At 40.0% G+C, this 18,247-nt stretch overlaps 1 protein-coding gene across 2 annotated transcripts in view; it reads right to left on the reverse strand.

The window, feature by feature from the left end:
• ARHGAP22 (Rho GTPase activating protein 22) overlaps nucleotides 1–18,247 on the reverse strand; it is a 151,281-nt gene that overhangs the window by 97,860 nt on the left and 35,174 nt on the right. Inside the window, exon 1 of one of the 2 annotated variants that reach the window (XM_037400715.1) lies at nucleotides 10,850–10,906. The exons of the other annotated variant lie outside the window; for it this stretch is intronic. Within the exon in view, the coding sequence (XP_037256612.1) occupies nucleotides 10,850–10,892 (43 nt within the window). The 5' untranslated portion in view covers nucleotides 10,893–10,906. Of the gene's footprint in view, nucleotides 1–10,849; nucleotides 10,907–18,247 lie in introns of those variants that run through there. 2 annotated transcript variants of the gene reach the window in all.

An 18,247-nucleotide genomic window follows, 5' to 3' on the forward strand; every position in this document is an offset into this window, starting at 1 on the left:
TATTTTTTTATTTGACTGTCATACCATAACATATTTGCTCATATAACGTAGAATCTCACAGACTTATGATGATAATGTAGTTTCCCTTATGACAGTATCTGAGTATATCGCAATCTTCAGTGTTCAATCTCAATCCCAGGCCATTATTGGAGGTCTCACAAAAAAAGAATTGAGGCCTTACAGGACTAAGCAACTGGATTGGGGTCAGAATGATAACCGAGGCAGAGCACGGTACTAAACTTAGGTCTCCCACACCAGTGGTCTAACCATTGAACTTTCTTAGGTTCTCTTATCCTCTACATTCTAGTCGTTATCCACAGCATCTCAATGGCAAGAACACAGGTGAAAAGGCCATGGTGATACATAATCTTCTTAATTTCTTGTGTTGATGGCAGTAGGTCACTAAAGAATCACTGCATATACTAGTAACCGCATAAAAATAGGACACTCAGTGGAAAAGACTTACAGCCTATGGAGAGATAATTTAATGACTTCCCCTACCAGCTGCACTTCTGATTTATGGTTTTTTTGATAAACAAAACGTGCTAGGAGATAAGGCTATCCCATCATAAGTACTGCTAGAATACTGCCGTAGCCACTCAAACTGGAGGAGCGTCTCTGCTGCTCATCCAACAACAAAACATTAAACAAGGTTTGGGGGAAAAGAATCCCTCCACAGGGTTTTTTTCTCTTGTTATCATGACACAAGTATCAAAGTCCAATCCACTTGGCTGGAAATGGCCAACTCACAGTAAATGACCAACTCACAGTTGGTCCTGCTACAGGGGCACAGGGCCAAGAGACACCATATCTGAAATTACTGGGAAGCAATGGTTGTACCTCATACTCCCGGGTACCGCAGGGGCTTCAAATGCGAGCTCAGTGTCACAAGTTGTTAATGAACCAGCACATATATTACACTTCCCAGAGGAAGTGTAATGGCCTTTTTACAGATTTCTTAGAAATTAGTTAATTTAAAATGAGATTTTCAAATAGCTCATCTCGTTCATTTCTGAGCTCCCCACCAGATTCACTTGCTCAGTTCATTAAACCTGCCAACATAGCATGACGGAATAACCATTTGTACTTGGAGTTGTTATCACGCTTTCAAAGTTTAGAGAGAACATTTTTGCTGCAAAGGCTGTGGGAGGGCAGAGAGCCTCTCTTGCAACCACAACTGCTCCCAAAACAATACTGAAATACATGAGCTTTTCTCTTTCAGGACCCAGTCCTCCCAAAAACTTACTCAAATCACTTACATTTATTGTCAAAGTCTCTGCCAGAAAGAGCACATTGTGAACTGTCTCTCCTTACTACCAACTTTTTTAAAGAATAAATTCATATAAGAGCAAGAGGACAGTCCTGTCTATGGGGCCAAGCTATGGCAAACTGCAGTCCATTTTCTCTTGTAGTATCTACCAACTGTAGAATAGAAAACACAGCCAAAGGGTCACCCACACACTACACCTGCTATAATGTTTTACATGACATGCCCTTTTCCAGGTTAAAAATAATTTTAATGACTTACTCCTTTCAGAAGCACACCAACTACATCAGAACTGCAAAACTTACCTTTCAGACTGCGGTTTCACTGTCTAAACTGAGGCAACTGCTGAAATCAAAATCATTAGTAAAACAGTAAACAGGTAACTGTTAAATAGTAAGACAAAGAGACTATCTGCAACTACGAAGTATGCTAAACAGATCAGAACAGTTTCTGAATTTTTTTTCCATGATACTTGAAAAAAGGTAAAATAATTATTGGACTTATCATATTATAAAAACACCCATTGTTCTCCCACTCACTCCCTGTGCTCCCTTTAAGTTTGTTTTATGCTTTAAAAATTTGTTTCATGAGTTAAAATTTTGTCCCTGACAGTCAAAACAAGATGCTCAAAGTCTTACATACTATCATTCCTTAAAAATCCTAAAAATGTTGCCTATTTTCATTGCTAAATTCATACTTACTAGTACTGCTGACATACTTCCTGAGAAAAAATAAAAATCAACAAAATAGCATTGTTTATTATTCCAATAAACATTCAACAAACAGAGGGTTTGTTTTTATTTTGTTAAATTAGTCACATTGCTAAACACTGTCGGTAACTGACCTGAAAGACCCTTTTGCTTATAACAGCTACTCACAGCAATGTGGTCACCTACAAAAGATGTAAGGCATCCAGTGTCAACATTTGAACAAAGTATCGAATATTCATTACAGTAAAACCAGTTGATAACCACATACAGAGCTGTTTTCAACATATGAAATGGAAGCATTAACTCCTTTTCATGTCCAAGCATGTCCAAGAAATTTTGACAAGACTATCATTCGCAGGCTGCAACACAAACGATGCTGTTGTGTGTAAGTCCCCTGTTGACTCCTACCTGCAGCAGCCAGCAGACTACAGCAAGCCTGGAGGCTGTTTCCTGGGTTGTCTTGAGAGAAGCAGCAGGCAAGGCACCACCAACATACCCTCAGCAACATTTTGCCTTGCACAGGTAAGATCTCCCCTGCTTCCAGGGTCACTCACAGCTCACTTATTTGGGGAAGAAAGGTAATTTTTTCATGCTCCCCCAGAGGACAGCAGGGGAATCCAGTAATGCTCACCCTTGCTCTGCACAGCCCACAACTGCCCCATGAGCGGGTTCAGGTACCCAAACATGGGTTCCATTACAGTTATTTCAGTCTAAGAATCATGCCTAGCATACAGATCATGGGGTTTGCTTTTGTTATTTGGTTGTTATTTAGAAAAAATAAAGGAAGAAAAAAGAAAGGCTGCTACACCAGATTCTAACCACAGTGTTTCTCTAAACAACATTTTTTCCCTCAGTTCTCACATACTGCTGTAGAAGGTTCTTCTCCACATCATACACTGGTTAAAAAACCGAGACACCTCATTTGCTTCATTTATATGAACTGAACAAGTTCTGCATCATCCCAATCAGAAGAAGTTGATTATTTACTGTATTTGCTTTCAGGAATACTCTTACTTATCAACATATATGCTCCAGACCAAATTGGATGTGTGGGCTAGAGAAGAGAATGAACACGAAATATCTAACTTGCTTTGATGTCCAATTGCTTAGTTATTTGTAAGAGAGCATGCAGGGCACTGAGCACTTCTGCAGCAGGAAAGATAGCAGAATTGCTGAGCTCATCACACAACGTAAGCTTCCACCCTTTGTTTAAAACGACACTCTGTGCCTCAAAAGTACCGTTTGGCGGATCTTTCTTCTAGTAAAAAACCAAGACACTGTGTGGTAAATGTTTTCTCAGCTTCACTGTTTTGCTGACTTTTTCAGATCCAGGACAAAAATTTCAAGCAACAGAACTAAATATTAAATTTCAGTATTTTTTAATTAAGACCTTTGTGTTAAGGGACATTAGGACAGGATACTTGAACACTCATTTTTCAAATCCAAATGAAATAAATGAGTTTTTAAAGAAAGTTTAGACTAGGTAACGCTTATGAATTTTTCTTCAAAAAAAGTTAACTGTCCCTAATCTGAAGTAAAATGTTTCTATATAGATCAAATATTTCCATATCTCCAATGAAAATGTGTATTTTTGAGTCACCGAAATTTTACCACACTATCATATCAGGCTGACTCAAAACAGCTTTTAAAAAAATACAGGAACGCAAAAGTGTAAACAACACATTAGTCTCAATACTTTAATCAGGAAACAAGAATTTATTTTGTCATTCTCCTGAGTATTTGTTGGGTAACATTTGCCAAGTCATTTTCCTTCCCTGTACCATAAAATGAAGAAAACGGGGAAAAAAATAATGCTTGCCTTGTTTAGCTTTTCAGTAGGGTGAACCACAAACCAAAAAAATACAACGGCTGCAGAAAAGCAACTCATTCTGAAATTTATTAACCAGCAGATTTTCTGCCATCTTCTCTGTCCTAGTGAGTTTTCACCTAGCATGGCAAGACAGATTTGGAGACCAGAGAAGTGGACACACATACCACAGAGGATCAGAGAAGAACAGTAAGAATAACAGATGTAAAATAAATCTTGTAGAAAAGCTGGAAAATAGTAGGTTTGCTTAGCCTAAAGAGACTGAAGTAGGGATTTCCAGTAGTCTCATAGTTTGTTAATGGCTGTCATGAAGACGTAAACATTAACAAAAGATTCATACAGGTTTTAAGAGTGATTTTCTGTTATTAGTAGTGACTGAAGAAGCTGAACAGAAAACTTATTTATGTTGTAAATCTTTCCTTAGAAGTTCAAGACCTTGCTGTATGTCATCTATTCAAGATGGTCTATATGAATGTAATTTGGTTAAGCACAGGATTTCAGGACCTCTTGAAGTAATTCTTACAGTCCTATGTTTCCATACCAACACTTTGTTGACATTTTTTTAAATTTTTATTTATTTAAAAATATTCACACCAACCTTCACCTGGGCTCTGGCCTCTGCTCTTGCTTGTTGGTGCTAAAGAAATACAAAGTATAAATGAGTGTATTAATATATAAGATGTGGCTATCAACACAGCCAGTGCTGTAAGAATTTATTTCAATTATTCCAGCCAGCAAGCCCAGTAAAACATGTCCAAATCTAGCACACTGTGCATCTCTCTGGATATATATACAACATTCCAAATTCAGAATAAAACCCCCTTGATAACGATTTTGACACATATAGTGTTGGTGATGACTGCTTACATATAATTAGGTGCTCCTGAACTTTTGTGGATGTTTAGGAAAAAAGGCAGTATTCATGAAACCTCAATTCCTGTCCTAGCTCTGTAAGCATAAGCTCTCAAAACAATATAGCTCAGACTGTTAAACAAAACCCAAATAACCAAAAAAAAAAAAAAATGCTTCTACACATGGAAACAAATCAGTGAATCTGGTTAGCACGAGTGGGATCCGAAGAATAGGAACACTTCCTATCACGGCTTCATAGACTAAATTGTATCTCCATACCAAAACTTCATGGAGGTAGCTGAGGAAATTAATAGTAGATAAAGATGCACCAGCCAGAGAACCTCTAAGCTCAGCACGCTAATGAACATTAAAATGAACATTAAATACCCAAACAGTATCTAAAGAATATCTGAGCAGTTGGTATTTCAACAAGGCCCATAGGAAAAGAGAATTTTCTAGCAGCCTGAAACCTGCATGTAGGAAGTCTTCAGCTGGCTTCTTGAACAAATTATCTTATTTCTCTGTGCCTCAGTTCACCTACTCTAATTTTGGGGGGGTTGGGTGTTTTGGGGTTTTTTTTGTTTGGTTGGTTCATTTGTTGGCGTTTGTTTGGTTGGGTTTTAATATATATGAATTCAACTCTTGCTAATCCACTCATAGAGACCTCTATATGGGATTTTCTAGTTAAAAGCTAGATGAGGGCAGAAAAGCTCTTAACATCCTTGGTCAAGGATGCAGACTACATAAGTATTTTCTAGGTACATACCTCTAAAATGTCTTTATTTTTTAAGTCATATTTTCATAAAATAAACCCACTGGAAAAGAATTAGCAGTGTTAACTTTAAGAAGCCTTTTCCACATCACATTTAATTAAATGACAGCTGGTTTGTACACTCATTAAGTCCCAATAACAATGAACACAAGTTCTACCTATGGTAGTATGACAGGTTGAAAGCCCTTACGTATAGATGGACACTGTATTTAGGAAAAAAAGAGAACACAGTATATAAAGCAAGTTGGAGGGGAGAGAGTACTTCTCTCTGTACTTCATGCAGTTTAGGAAGCTTTCCCATTATGAGTGAATAATGTCATAACAGAGAGCAGAAGCAATGTCACTGCAGGGGTCCATGCTGCCTTTATGGCTTTCTCACTCTGAGAGCCTGAAATTAGAACAAGTACCAAGACTCTGTTGACAGTAAATACAAGGCAGAGGTTGAGTATACAGCAGATGTTATCAAATCTTCAGGTGTTAGCTTCAGTTGTGTACAGATTAAACACAGCAGGCAGTTTAACCTGCAGGCAGTTCACTGAAGGGGCACCAATGCTGTTCACTAAGTAAAGAACTGCTTAAGCTTCTCAGTTGATATAGTTGTTATATATTAAAAGCCTCTCTGGAGCTATCCTCCACATAGCTGTATTCCATATTTTTCTGTTTCTACATACAGACAGTAAACTACTGCTTTGCTGAATCTCACCGGCCTCATTTCTGGTTTTGGCCCCATGTTTCCTTCCTTCAAGATTATATCCACTCCAGTTAATACACCATGTGCTCATTTTCAGACAGGGCCCAACATCACACAAAGTAACACATACTTGCTTGGGTAAAAATGACAACCGAAAGCATTCAGCACTTTTGGGTGCAAGTATTCATTTATGGGAAGAAATAAAAAAAAAAAAAAAAAAGGTTTAAGTTGAAACTTCTGTTCCCAAGTTATAGCAATCAAAAACTAGAAAGGCAACTTTTGATTAAAAATTCTTTTTAATTGCTTCAACAAAAGAACTGCAACTAGTTCTACTTAGCAACCAGCCAACATCTTCCATGATCTGTCCAAAAACCAAACTGTGAATCAGACAAGAGACTAAACATATGATCAAGCCTTTGAAATGCTATCAGTTAATTTCTTTCCTTTTTGGAGCAGAAGTGATAGAGACCATAAAGGTTAACAGTACTTTTTCATCAACTAACACAGCAACCCCTCTGCCATATTAGGTTAAAGGTTAGTCTTTGTTTTCATTGATAGAACTAGTTACAGAAAAAATTTCTGGACAAGTAGTAATTGACCAGATAACATTTCTTCTTAAAACAAAGCAGCTTTTCAAATTTCTAGTTATTATTTTTTATTTCAGCAAAAATAACCAAGGAAAAGTCTCCTACATGCCCCAAGATATACCCTCCAAATTTCACCCTTATTAGCTATAAGTATATGGAAAAAGGAGGAGGAAGTACATTTGGGTGCACACCCGGGAACACCAGCTGGAAACACATGCAGGTGACATTCTCTGTTGTACTCACTAGAGAATCCAATTCACTTTTTCCTACATTTTGGAAAAGACTGTGAATTCCTCCTTTAACTCCTTTTTTAAATCTTGAGTTATCAAAAAGGATACAGAATGCTCAGAAGATTCCCAAGTCCGTTTTGCTACTATAGTTACCATGTAAACTGATCACCTTGTTGAAATGAGGAATGAGTTCACATACTAATTTTATATACATTCCCATCCAACACAGGCTGTTCTCACAGTGCTTAGGTCCCACCACACAAAGGAAATAACTGTTTCTCATAGGAAGGGAAGTGTGCAAAATAATAAGCACACAAGTTTATTCATACACATACTTTCTCATCTGGGGACTGCATAACTAAAATACTGCAACTGTGTGCTTCACATGACTGTACATGGGAGAGCCAAGTGTGTAAGATCACAGTCAAAACCTACTTGATAGTGGGAACTCATGCTGGTCTTCTGCTAGAATGTATCTTCATAGTTACTATGGAAGTTGAAAAAGAATCCAGGAAAAATAGAAGACTGAAGATTTTTATTTTTATTTTTTAAACAGGAAAATTAGCTCCTTAACTCTAAGATCATATCAGGAACCCTAAGATCACATTTCTAAAGTGTTCCAATATCACAGACTGGAAGATTCATAATACATATACAGTGTATTCAGCATGTCAGACTTCTGAAGCATGGTTTTCTAAATACTTAACCTTTTTTGCTCTTAAAGTGGAAGTTACTAAGATCATCCAATAGGCACAACTGACTTTTTTAAAAGACTTCCCTTTCTACTCCTTTTATACAAAGCATGACCACCATCAGAAAAACCTAGCTAGCTTTTGTATCTCAGATAAACCCCATTTTGCCAGTCTTCCCTGTCTTATAAGCCCTACTCACCTTACACCTTCTAAAGTACAAAATAATAACAGAATTGGCATCAGCCAAGACTGGAAGAGAAAATATTGTTTGGCTGAAAACTTGAGTTCTCCTTCATTCTTGATGTTTGCCCCAGTTTGGAATCTACTGGTGTTTGAATCACTTTTTACCATAGTGAATGCAATATGGGTTTTCCTAGGAGAGCTAAACTGAGTAGCCCAAATTGATGATGAGGTTAAAGAAAGTAATTACTTACAATCTTGATTACATTGCATGACTGGAAATCTTTGCAACACTGCAGTGCAAGATTTTTTTTGATTGTCTGATTGGGAATAACTGCCAGTGTAAGAAATGCCAAGAAAAGAAATACAATCGTAGTGAAACAAGCAAGCTCAGTAAATAGGGAAGTATATATAATCAACCATAACACACGAAATACACTCTCCCACCACCTTCAGGTTCCAGTCTGGTCCAGGCTAGTAGAAGTAGACAGTATTAGTGAGGTGGAAGAAGGACTTTATTTCTAGTTCCATTCTAATTCCTGCACTGGAATCATGCCCTTCGCCCACCTCCTGATTTCAGCACATCCTAAGTCACTGATTGTTAAGGAGGGGTAAAGGGACAATTCAGTATTCCTGCCCAGGATTCTGGTACATACTAACTAGTAGGCTAATTCCACTACAGGGACAGAAGTTGGTGAGTGGGGATGACAACACTCCACCTTCGTTCTGGCCTTAAGCAAAAGCAGATCTCCCTAAACTCCCACCCCTTTATTAAGCTTGTCTCTGCTAGCTGCAGATAACCAGCTGTGTTCGGGGAGACTAACACTTCAGTCTGCCAGTTCTTCTAAGAAATCAGAATCTACTCATCAGTTAACCCTATCTGTGTCTGATGTGCTAAAAACCTATCAGGACCAGCTGATAGGGCAAATGTAATAACTCAAAACATACCGTTATCCATACCTTGGTCCCCAGCCACACCTCTCCTCCCACATCTGCCAAAAGTATTCTCACACCAGAACAGGACTAGTTGAAGCTCATGGTCAGAAGGCCAGTACAACAGTAGTGTAAATCATTCTCTTCTTCTGTGAAATCAGACTTCTGTGAAATCATGCCACAGGAGCAAATTAGTGAAAAATCTTCCACTGAGGCCAGAGAAATAAAATAGTGTGAAAGCAGCATGGGCAGTCCCAGTCAGAGGCTTCTCCACATACTTTACAAATCTAGGAGCATCTGAAAAGCACTGGTAAATAAACATACTACTTTAAAGGGGCCTATGCCAAGCACCAAGGAACAAATGAGTTTCTGCAGAATCCTACAAAGCTGAATTAGGTCCCAGTTAAGAATACAAATCACAGCTTAGCACTTCAGGCCTTCACCCACAGTGAGTGACCAGTCAGACAGGGCACAGATTTTTTAACCTCACTGATTATATTACTGCTAATGGCAAAGTCTTATTACACTTGAGATTTATTTCATGTAGATGGAGGCACACAACCTCCATGAAACAAACTTCAACCTTCTACATGGGTTAAGAGAGTCAGCCAGAGGAAAGATTTATACCATTACACAGGAGTAACTTCAAAATATATTTTAAAAATAAGACAAAAATAATGGCAGGGCCTTTAATGAGCTACTCTTTTTCCTGAGCCTGTCTCTAGTAGGAAAAGATGCTTTCATCAGGTGCCACTCTGAGAATCTGGGCATAGTCAACTCAACAGCCTGAAATACTATACAGATGTTTACCTGGCCTTCCCTACTCCTGGCAACTCTCCTGAAATGGAATATTCATTTCAGTGTTTATCCCCTTTTCTAATATAACTGATACCCATATTACCTCAGATCAGCGCCCTTTTCATTTAGCTTTATTTTCATACTGCATTCTTTAAATTCATGAAGCTTATGTATATAGATAAACTTTATCTTGATACAACTGACATGCAGACAGGGGCCTCATATTCACCAGATTTCCACCAATGTGATTATTTTGCCTTTGTGTCAAGACCAAAATTTGTGTGCTAAATTCCTAACATTTTTTGAATCATATTTTCAGTGTACTGATAAAGGTACATTTTGCTTTTTCCAAAGTTTTTAACAAGAAATAACTTTTTTCCCCTTGTTTTCTCAGAAATCTAACTTCAGAGGATTTTTGATTACTGAAAGAATTATTTTCAGCTGTCAAAGCTAAAACATTTAAGAGTTTATTTATTTTACCAACTCCAAGCATGTTAATGTTTTTGAACACTATTCTTAAAAGGGGATCACTTTCTACCCAGAAAAGCTACACTTCTCTTTGGGCTCACACATTACCTCTTCTTATTCCTCCTGAAACCAGCCTACAAACTTTCACCAAAGCAAACAGGATGCTGGGGGCTGGTCCCAACCAGCAAATCCATGCAGGAGTCACCTTGGGAGTAACTGACAATCTGTACGGAGAAAGAATTACAGTGGCTTTACGCGGGTCAGAGACACTGCCTCTCTACCTCCTATCTCAGCCTGTTCCAGACTCCTGAGAGCTCGGCCCTTCAGAAAGTATTCAAGTCCACCAGGACATGGAACTGACGAGGGAAGATTTTGTCAGCTAATCCTATTGCCACATTAATAGCTTTCCTGATAAGAAAAAAAGAAATTACCACTCTCCCTCCCATTAAACACTTGTCAGCGGAGAAAAAGAAGAAAAAATAACGGTATTTTAAGCATAAGATCACAACCAAAGATAATTTTTAGGGTTGGTTGGTTTGTTTTTAAAAAAATGAACCACCAAAGCAGCAATGACACCTTCCAAGGGACTAGACACCGAGTACTGGACCCGGGAAAACCCTCGTTTCCATTCCACTTTGTCCTGTTGAGGCGGAAGGCAGTTCAGACGGCCGCCACCGATGCAGGGGCTGCCGAAGCGGCCGGACAGCTGCTGCCGAGCCGCGCTCACCCGCGGCTGCGAGCAGGCACCTCCCAGGAGCCGCAGCCGCGCCGCAGACAAGAGGGGAAGGAGGGGGGCCACCGGCTCAGTTTCCCTGTCACCTTTGAGGGGGCAGTTAGTTACCTCTGGGCTTCTCATCGCAGCCTTTGCAGCAACATAGCCCCATGGCAGGTGACAGCGTCCCTCGCAGCCCCAGCAAGCCCGCTCCCTGCCAGGCGGGACCGCCTACAGCATCCCGGGCAGCGGGGCGGGCAGCCGGGCCCGGGGCTCCCAAGGGGCAGAGGCAGGTTGGTGCCCTGGAACTCTCCGTCTCTGTCGCCCGTATTTCTAGCCAGCCTTAGGGAAGACCTCAGCGCTTCACAGCTCTCTCTGCCCGTTAAACTTCACCGGTTTATTAATTATACTCGCCCCTTTGAAGGGGTGAAGGCCGCCAGAGGCTGCATTATGCGAGTGCCAGATGCTTGCTCTCAGATGGCTGGAGGGCAGCAGACACCAAAAGTAAGCCTTCAGTGTGCATAAAAAGATACTAGAAGGGCCATGTCACCTCTTGCAAAATTATGTCAGGACAGGGTCATATCATATGCTCTCCCCCCTGTAAGAGTAAACAATGTATCTCTGGGAGTCTCTGCAGAGATTTTAAGTACTGACAGTTACAGGGACCTTGCATTCTTGCAAAGGTCAGCACTGCTCCAACAATATTCGCAAGGCTTGTTTAAACACTTACTTTTAATTGCATTAACCTAACTAAATCACTAGCCACAAAGACAAGATAAGAGTTTTGTTTTAGGATAAGGAAAGAACAACAATCCTAGAGCAGATGTTTGCCGATTCCCTGATCATTCAGTGTTTGTTTTCTAGACCTCACAGCACTTAACTTAACCAGCAGGGACCATGCTTATTGAAGACCTCCTGCCCAGAAGCAGCAATGCCCTAAGCATTGCAGCATAGTCACACAACTTTGTTTTACACAGCAGCTCACAGGCAAACAGGCTGCCTTTGCAAAGCTTGGATCAAGTGTTAAGAGTTAGATGTCACAAGCAAGAAACTGGGTGCTAAAGTCTTTTCCAGGTTGGGCACTGCAGAAGAGAATGCTCTTTGACAGCACTGTGCAATGCACAAAACAAATTGCAGTGCAGGTGGGAGTGGAGAGAGGTACACAAAGAAAAGTTTGGGAGCTGGGGGGGTAGGGGTGGTAACAGGGAGCTATATCTTGAAATACAGTTCAAATACCAGAAACAGCCTGAACCTGAGACCCAGTAAGAATCTGCAGCTCCTGCTTCCATACATACCCCAGCCTCTAAAGATCAAACCAATACTTCAGACTGGATTTCCAGGACAGACACTGAATAAAATAAAGGATAAATGTCTACTGGATCTCCCATCATCTAAAAACATACGACTATGATAATGTGCTGAGGTCCTTATACAGAGCGTTCAGCTGTTACTGCACACTTGAGCCATCCCAGATTACGAGAATTCATTAGTTAGCACAAAGCCCAAACCAACCCAAACCCTAATCCCACACAGGATGGAAGATGGGCAGGGCAGGAAAGCTTTCCCTTCACCACCAAACATGCTAGAGGAAACTCAAGATATTCTTGCAGGAGAGCTGAAGGAAATCCAGTATTGACTTTGCTGGTATAAACTTGCTTGTCTTGGAGAGAGGAGTGAAAGCTCACCTCATTTGTTTTCTTGAGTCTCTAAACTTGTCAAACAATGCCAGTTAGCTGCTTAGAAATCCATCTCTGGTGCGAAGTGCTACCTTTCCATTGTAAAATGGCAGACACTTCTCTTTCTTCTTGGCTAGAGGGTGATCTGATCTCAGAGGCACATAAACCACCTGCTTGAGTGACTGGACTCTGTCCTGGCAACACTCCTGCATTTCATACAAAGGAAACTCCAGAGAGCTCCCTGGCAAGGGTAAGATTTCCAAGTTCTGGAAAACACACAGTGTTTACTAACAATGCTGTCAGATCAGTGGCAGATAAAACTTATGGAGAGAGCACCCTGCTCTCCAGCTGCTCCAACCTGGCAGCCAAGTCAGCTCTGTGGGGATTGTTACTAGATGCTACACCTCAGACAAACTCCCCAGATTATTTTAAAGTTGCTGAAATTTGAGCATTTAAGAAAATTTAAGACTACTAGGTACCATGACCTCACATTGACAGATATAGGCTGCTGTGGGGTTAAACACACATGCTTCTTTTAAACAATCAAGCTGACAGCTTCAGTAAAGCATGTCATGAATTTTTGTGTTTCTATTACTGAAACATTACAATTCTAAAATTCATTTTTACAATACTTGGAAAACTCAAAAAGTCTGTCTTTGCTTTTGATTGTTACATTATATGAGGGAATTAAATGGTCCCAAATGAAAACAGCTGAGATTCATTTACTGCAATAACCATCACCATGTAATTAAGAAAATAATCTTCATATACATTCATTGCAAGAGGGAAGCAGAGCCTCTGACATCCCTACCACATGGATATACTGTGACATTACCTGAAAGCATTGCTACAAAAAAAAAAAAAATAAAATAGTTAAAGAGCACTTAACATTTCCCTCACTTTTGCTCTGGATGAAAAAATAATTACAGTGAAGTACAGAGAGCTAATCTCTAGTGAAGTAAAATATTATAACCACTATCACTTTCATAAAACCTTTTTATGACTTGAAAAATCTATATAAGCAATATAAACTAGGACATACATGCTATACATACTTCCAGTGCACTTTGCAGATCATTTGTCATTTTAGGTTTAGAGGGCACACATTTTGTTTCTTAGAACTTAAGCTAATACATGTCTTTTGGCAAAAAAACTGCCAGTCCAAATACTGCCAGACAGAAACAGCTAGCGTAAGATTAGGCCAGCAAAGTACCTCCACACAAACCAGACGCCATGGTGGGTGGACAGGCAGGGGCAGTGAAGGGGAAAAAACCACCACAAAATGCCATTTTGAGATAGCTAGGCAATGTTTGGGAAATGCAGAAGTCAGATCTGTCACCCTATGGGAAATTCAAGGTTCTTCAATGATTAATCTCATTTAGTTTCTCTTTTGAAAGCAATCAGGCCCATCTCAAGTCAGCTAATGAAGAACTGCCACCCAGATCTTTTGACTAAATATAAACTACTTAGTTTCTCAGGCCCTGCTAGTGAGAAGTCTGGAGGGGCACAAGAAATTGGGAGGGGACACAGCCAGGACAGCTGACCTGAACTAGCCAAAGGGATATTCCATACCATGGAACATCATGCTCAGCATATAAACCTGGGGGAAGAAGAAGGAAGGGAGGGACATTCGGCATTATGGCGTTTGTCTTCCCGAGTAATGGTTACGCGTGATGGAACCCTGCTTTCCTGGAGATGGCTGAACACCTGTCTGCCAATGGGAAATAGTGAATTAATTCCTTGCTTTGCATGCATGGCTTTTCCTTCACCTGTCCTATTAATAGTTCTTATCTCAACCCTTGAGTTTTACATTCCTTTCTGATTCTCCTCCCCATCCCTCCTGGTGAGGGGACAGTGAGTGAGCAGCTGTGTGGTGCTTGTTTGCTGGCTGGGGCTAAACCATAACCCCTTCCAAGACCCCATCTCCATCATCCCCCGCCTCCAAAAGCCCACCCTTCTAATTTTAACACTTCCAATGGCTTTTGTATAAACTGTGAAGAAAATGTTTTTGCAAACTCCAGTTCTCCAGACTGGTAAGGCCCTGAAAAATTACCTGCTGATAGAGGAATCAGACCTTCATGGTTTAAACAAACAATTTATAATAGTTCATCTATTCCTTATGGAAGGCGTTGACACAGAAGAACATGAATTCGATGTAGATATATAACTAGACTGTATGAGAGAGAGAGGTACTGAAACAGAAGTACACATTTTGTATTCACACACTGCCTTTTACCCATGAGGTATAATGATGCATTCTCATTAGCCAGGCTAGGCTAAGCTTATAATAGGGCACAGTTCTGTTAAGGGCTTATGGGCTTAAAACAAACCCCAAACCAAACACCACCAAAACCCAACACAGAAACGTTTTAGAACACAGGATCAAAGCTATCAGGAAGTGCTCCTGGTATCCTGAAATGCATGTAAATCCAATATTCAAGCATCTACAGGATCCTATCTGTTAGAAAAGCTTGTATCACAAGAAATCCTACACATTCTGGACATGCCAAAGATTCGACATCCATTCCTTGCTTAATAAATTTATCTGAACAACAGGAACTGATGGGAAAAAAAACTTATATTGTCGTCATTTATTAATTTTAAAGCACACAAAATTAATTGCTCGGTTTGCCACTCTGCAGGGATACTCTGCAGGAATAAAAGTGCACGTTAATTTTTTTTTTTAATATGATTAGTGTCAGTGGTTTTGTTCGCTAGACCAGGAAAACTAAACTGTTCTGTCTGTTTTGTGTTTCATGTTGCACTAGTTCTTCAGAGCCAGCATTTTCAGCAGTTCAAGTGTCAGACCAATTTGCTTCCCTGTGGTAACTTGCACCTTTCAAAATTCTTTCATAAACATCAAGCCCAAGAAGGGCTCGTGTGATGAACTAGTATAAGTTCCTGAGTAACACAGGAGAATTTTATGAGCAAGTTCACAGGCATATATTTTGGGAGCAACTGAGTTGATAGGACCGTACCCAAGGTAAGGCTAAGTACAGGCATGTGCGTAGGATAAGAATCTGAAAAATCACTAAAAAGCAGCATGGAAGTCACTTCAACACCTCAGCCTTCCTCCCCCACTCATCATACCTAAATCCATAACTTGGAAATAAAGTAGCATACAAAGGCTAAAAATAGCTTTTACAATGTAAAAAGTTCTTGTTACTTTATAGCATGACAACTTATTTAATAAAGTATAAATCTTAAGTGTTACACCCTAGGCAATACATCTTTACTGTATTTCCTCCTCCCTATGAATTTCAGAAAGCCCAGTGCAAGCTGATTCTCACTGATAGCACACTAGCTATCCCTAAAGCATTTAAGACAAACAGAGTGGGTTTTGCCTGTGAACCCTCAGAACTGGGTGACAGCAGGCCAGCTGCCACTTTGAACTGGAATTAGCACATCATTCAAAGGCACAGTTTCATAAACACCCCAGACAGCAGTTTCCCAATTATAATTCCTCTTGGATGCTGGAGGAGCACACTATCAGATTTGCCTCCCTTCCCCCACACAATTTTGTGTGGGCTGCGCAAAGAGGAAATTAATTCTATTTTTCTTACCTTTGCTCCCCAGAACAACTTCCAGCTGGTATTTTCAAGTCAGCATGTTACACTGAGCAGCTGAGCTACCAGCACTAACAGGTACCTTAATAGCATCAGCAGTGCTGCCTTACAGGATTCTCAGTACATAGTATGTTTTCTAATGATGGTTCCCTCTCCCTGCTTTAGGCAAGTGTTGTTTTTTTTTTTAAATTGTGTGTGTCAGAATTCCCTTCTGGAGCAGTCTGGGGAGCAAATATTTCTGTTTCTTTCACCTATGTGCCATCCTGCATTGGTTTAGAGACCAGTCCTGCTTCTGGGCCTCTTTTCAGCAGATACAACGTGACTGCTGCATTTTCAGAGTGTGTGTTTCTTTATATTTTGCATAGCCTATACCTGCTGCACACACCACAGAGATCAAATCCACAGCATCTCAAAGCACGTAGGAAGCCAGAGTAAACCTCAAGTCATTAGGTGTTGCAGATGTTACAGCAGGAGCATAGCAGGTACACAAAAATTTTTACATTTAAAAACAAAGAGATGTCATCTTTATACTTGCTATTATAAAGCATGAACTCTTGCAAGCAGATATATGCATCCACTGACAGGTTCAGGATCGACAGTATTAAAAATTTTAACCACTTTAACAAAGAATCATCATCTATCCATCCATCCAAAATTCAGTAATTTACTTCTCCTAGTATCAGAGCTAAAGAAAATAGGCCCAGCAGACACGCTGACCCTTAAAAGCTGAAGAAAAATGAGAGCAAATCAGTCTCTGGAAATACTGAAGGAAGAGAGTGAGCAACCCTGACTGCATCTCCAGCTCACACAACCAATACAACCCTGCAAATTAATTTCAAATGCATTATATTTGTAATTTAACATGACTGTGCCAATCAGCTAGGGACAAGAATTAACCCACTGAACTGCTCAAGGCAAATCAGATGAACTTCAAATAGAAGGCCCAATCCCACAAGACTTAGAGATCAACTCACATTTGTGAGTTGAACATTTTTGGGACAGGTGCCTAAGCAGTAAACTTCCTTTTAGCTTGATGTTTTCTTTCTTCATGTTGATGTTGACCTCTAATACTTATTTTTAGTACCACTAGAATTTGCTGTGTGCTATGAACTACATCGCCATATATCATGTGTCTTGTTTTAATTACTTCATACTAACCTACTGGACTAGAGTACTTTTTTAGCCTCAGGGATCCCAAACATTGCACAAGTCTTGTGGAGAATTCACCCCTCATTACTGCAAATGGGAACACAGGGGCTTCTGGGGCTGAACAAAGCTTAACCTGCAACAGTAGCATCAGAGCACACAAGCTGCAAGAGAGCACTTGAGACTTGATTTTTGACAAGTTGGCAATAAACATTGGGAAAGTACTATATAACTCATTATGTTGACCATTCAATAAGCATATCTTTATGGAACAAAGCTGCTAATGCACAGAAATGCTTAAAAAAATAAAAATCTCTATTAACTACACATGCTTAGGGCTTAATATATTATCCCTAAAGCGAAATACTCAACAGCAGAGCTTACCCTGGAACGTCCCAGCAGGAAAAATTCAAAATCTTACCTAATTTGCACTAAAAAGCCAACCTGATGGGATCAAATGATGCCTTGTACATTCCAGCAACAACATGCCATCATTTTGCAGAGCCACGTTTCTATACCCAAAGTGCAGCCTACACAAAATGCTGTGCAGACATATTTGACTCTGAGGAATACAATGGACTTAAGGAAAATTTCCCAAGAACACTCAAAGGTTGTGTCTTAATGATCTGCACTAGCAGAAAAAGCTATTAATGAAAGTCCTTAAACCTTATGCTCCTTTCCCAGCAGGACTCATGCTGTTACAATTGAAGTTGTAAAAACCAGCATTCTTGTTGAAAGCCAGTGTGTGCATTGAAGACAGCTAGGTGCTACAGATCAGGAATTAGATGCAGAGTTTCTCTTAGAGATGCAAATTCCAGGACAACAGAACATGTATGCTGTCACAGCCTGTTTCCAGGCCTACTTTCAACTGCCCAGGGCCTCAGAGCACTGAGGGATGTAGACAGTATAATTTTGAGTAGATCAAACACTTCTAATGAAACAAAGGCAGGATCTTGTTTATTTCATGAAGCAGGATCCTTGCTTGCCAAATGAAAACATAAGCTTTGGGCATTGCATATGCTAGGGAAAAACACCAAAGCAAAAAGCAATTTACAAGCTGCAGGTGCCTCCTGATGCCCCTCAAGACGTTTGAACTTGATAACATAAGGTGAACCAAAACATTCTTAACTATCAGAGAG

The sequence above is a fragment of the Falco rusticolus genome, chromosome 9 (genome assembly GCF_015220075.1).
Source record: "Falco rusticolus isolate bFalRus1 chromosome 9, bFalRus1.pri, whole genome shotgun sequence".
Lineage (NCBI taxonomy): Eukaryota > Metazoa > Chordata > Aves > Falconiformes > Falconidae > Falco > Falco rusticolus.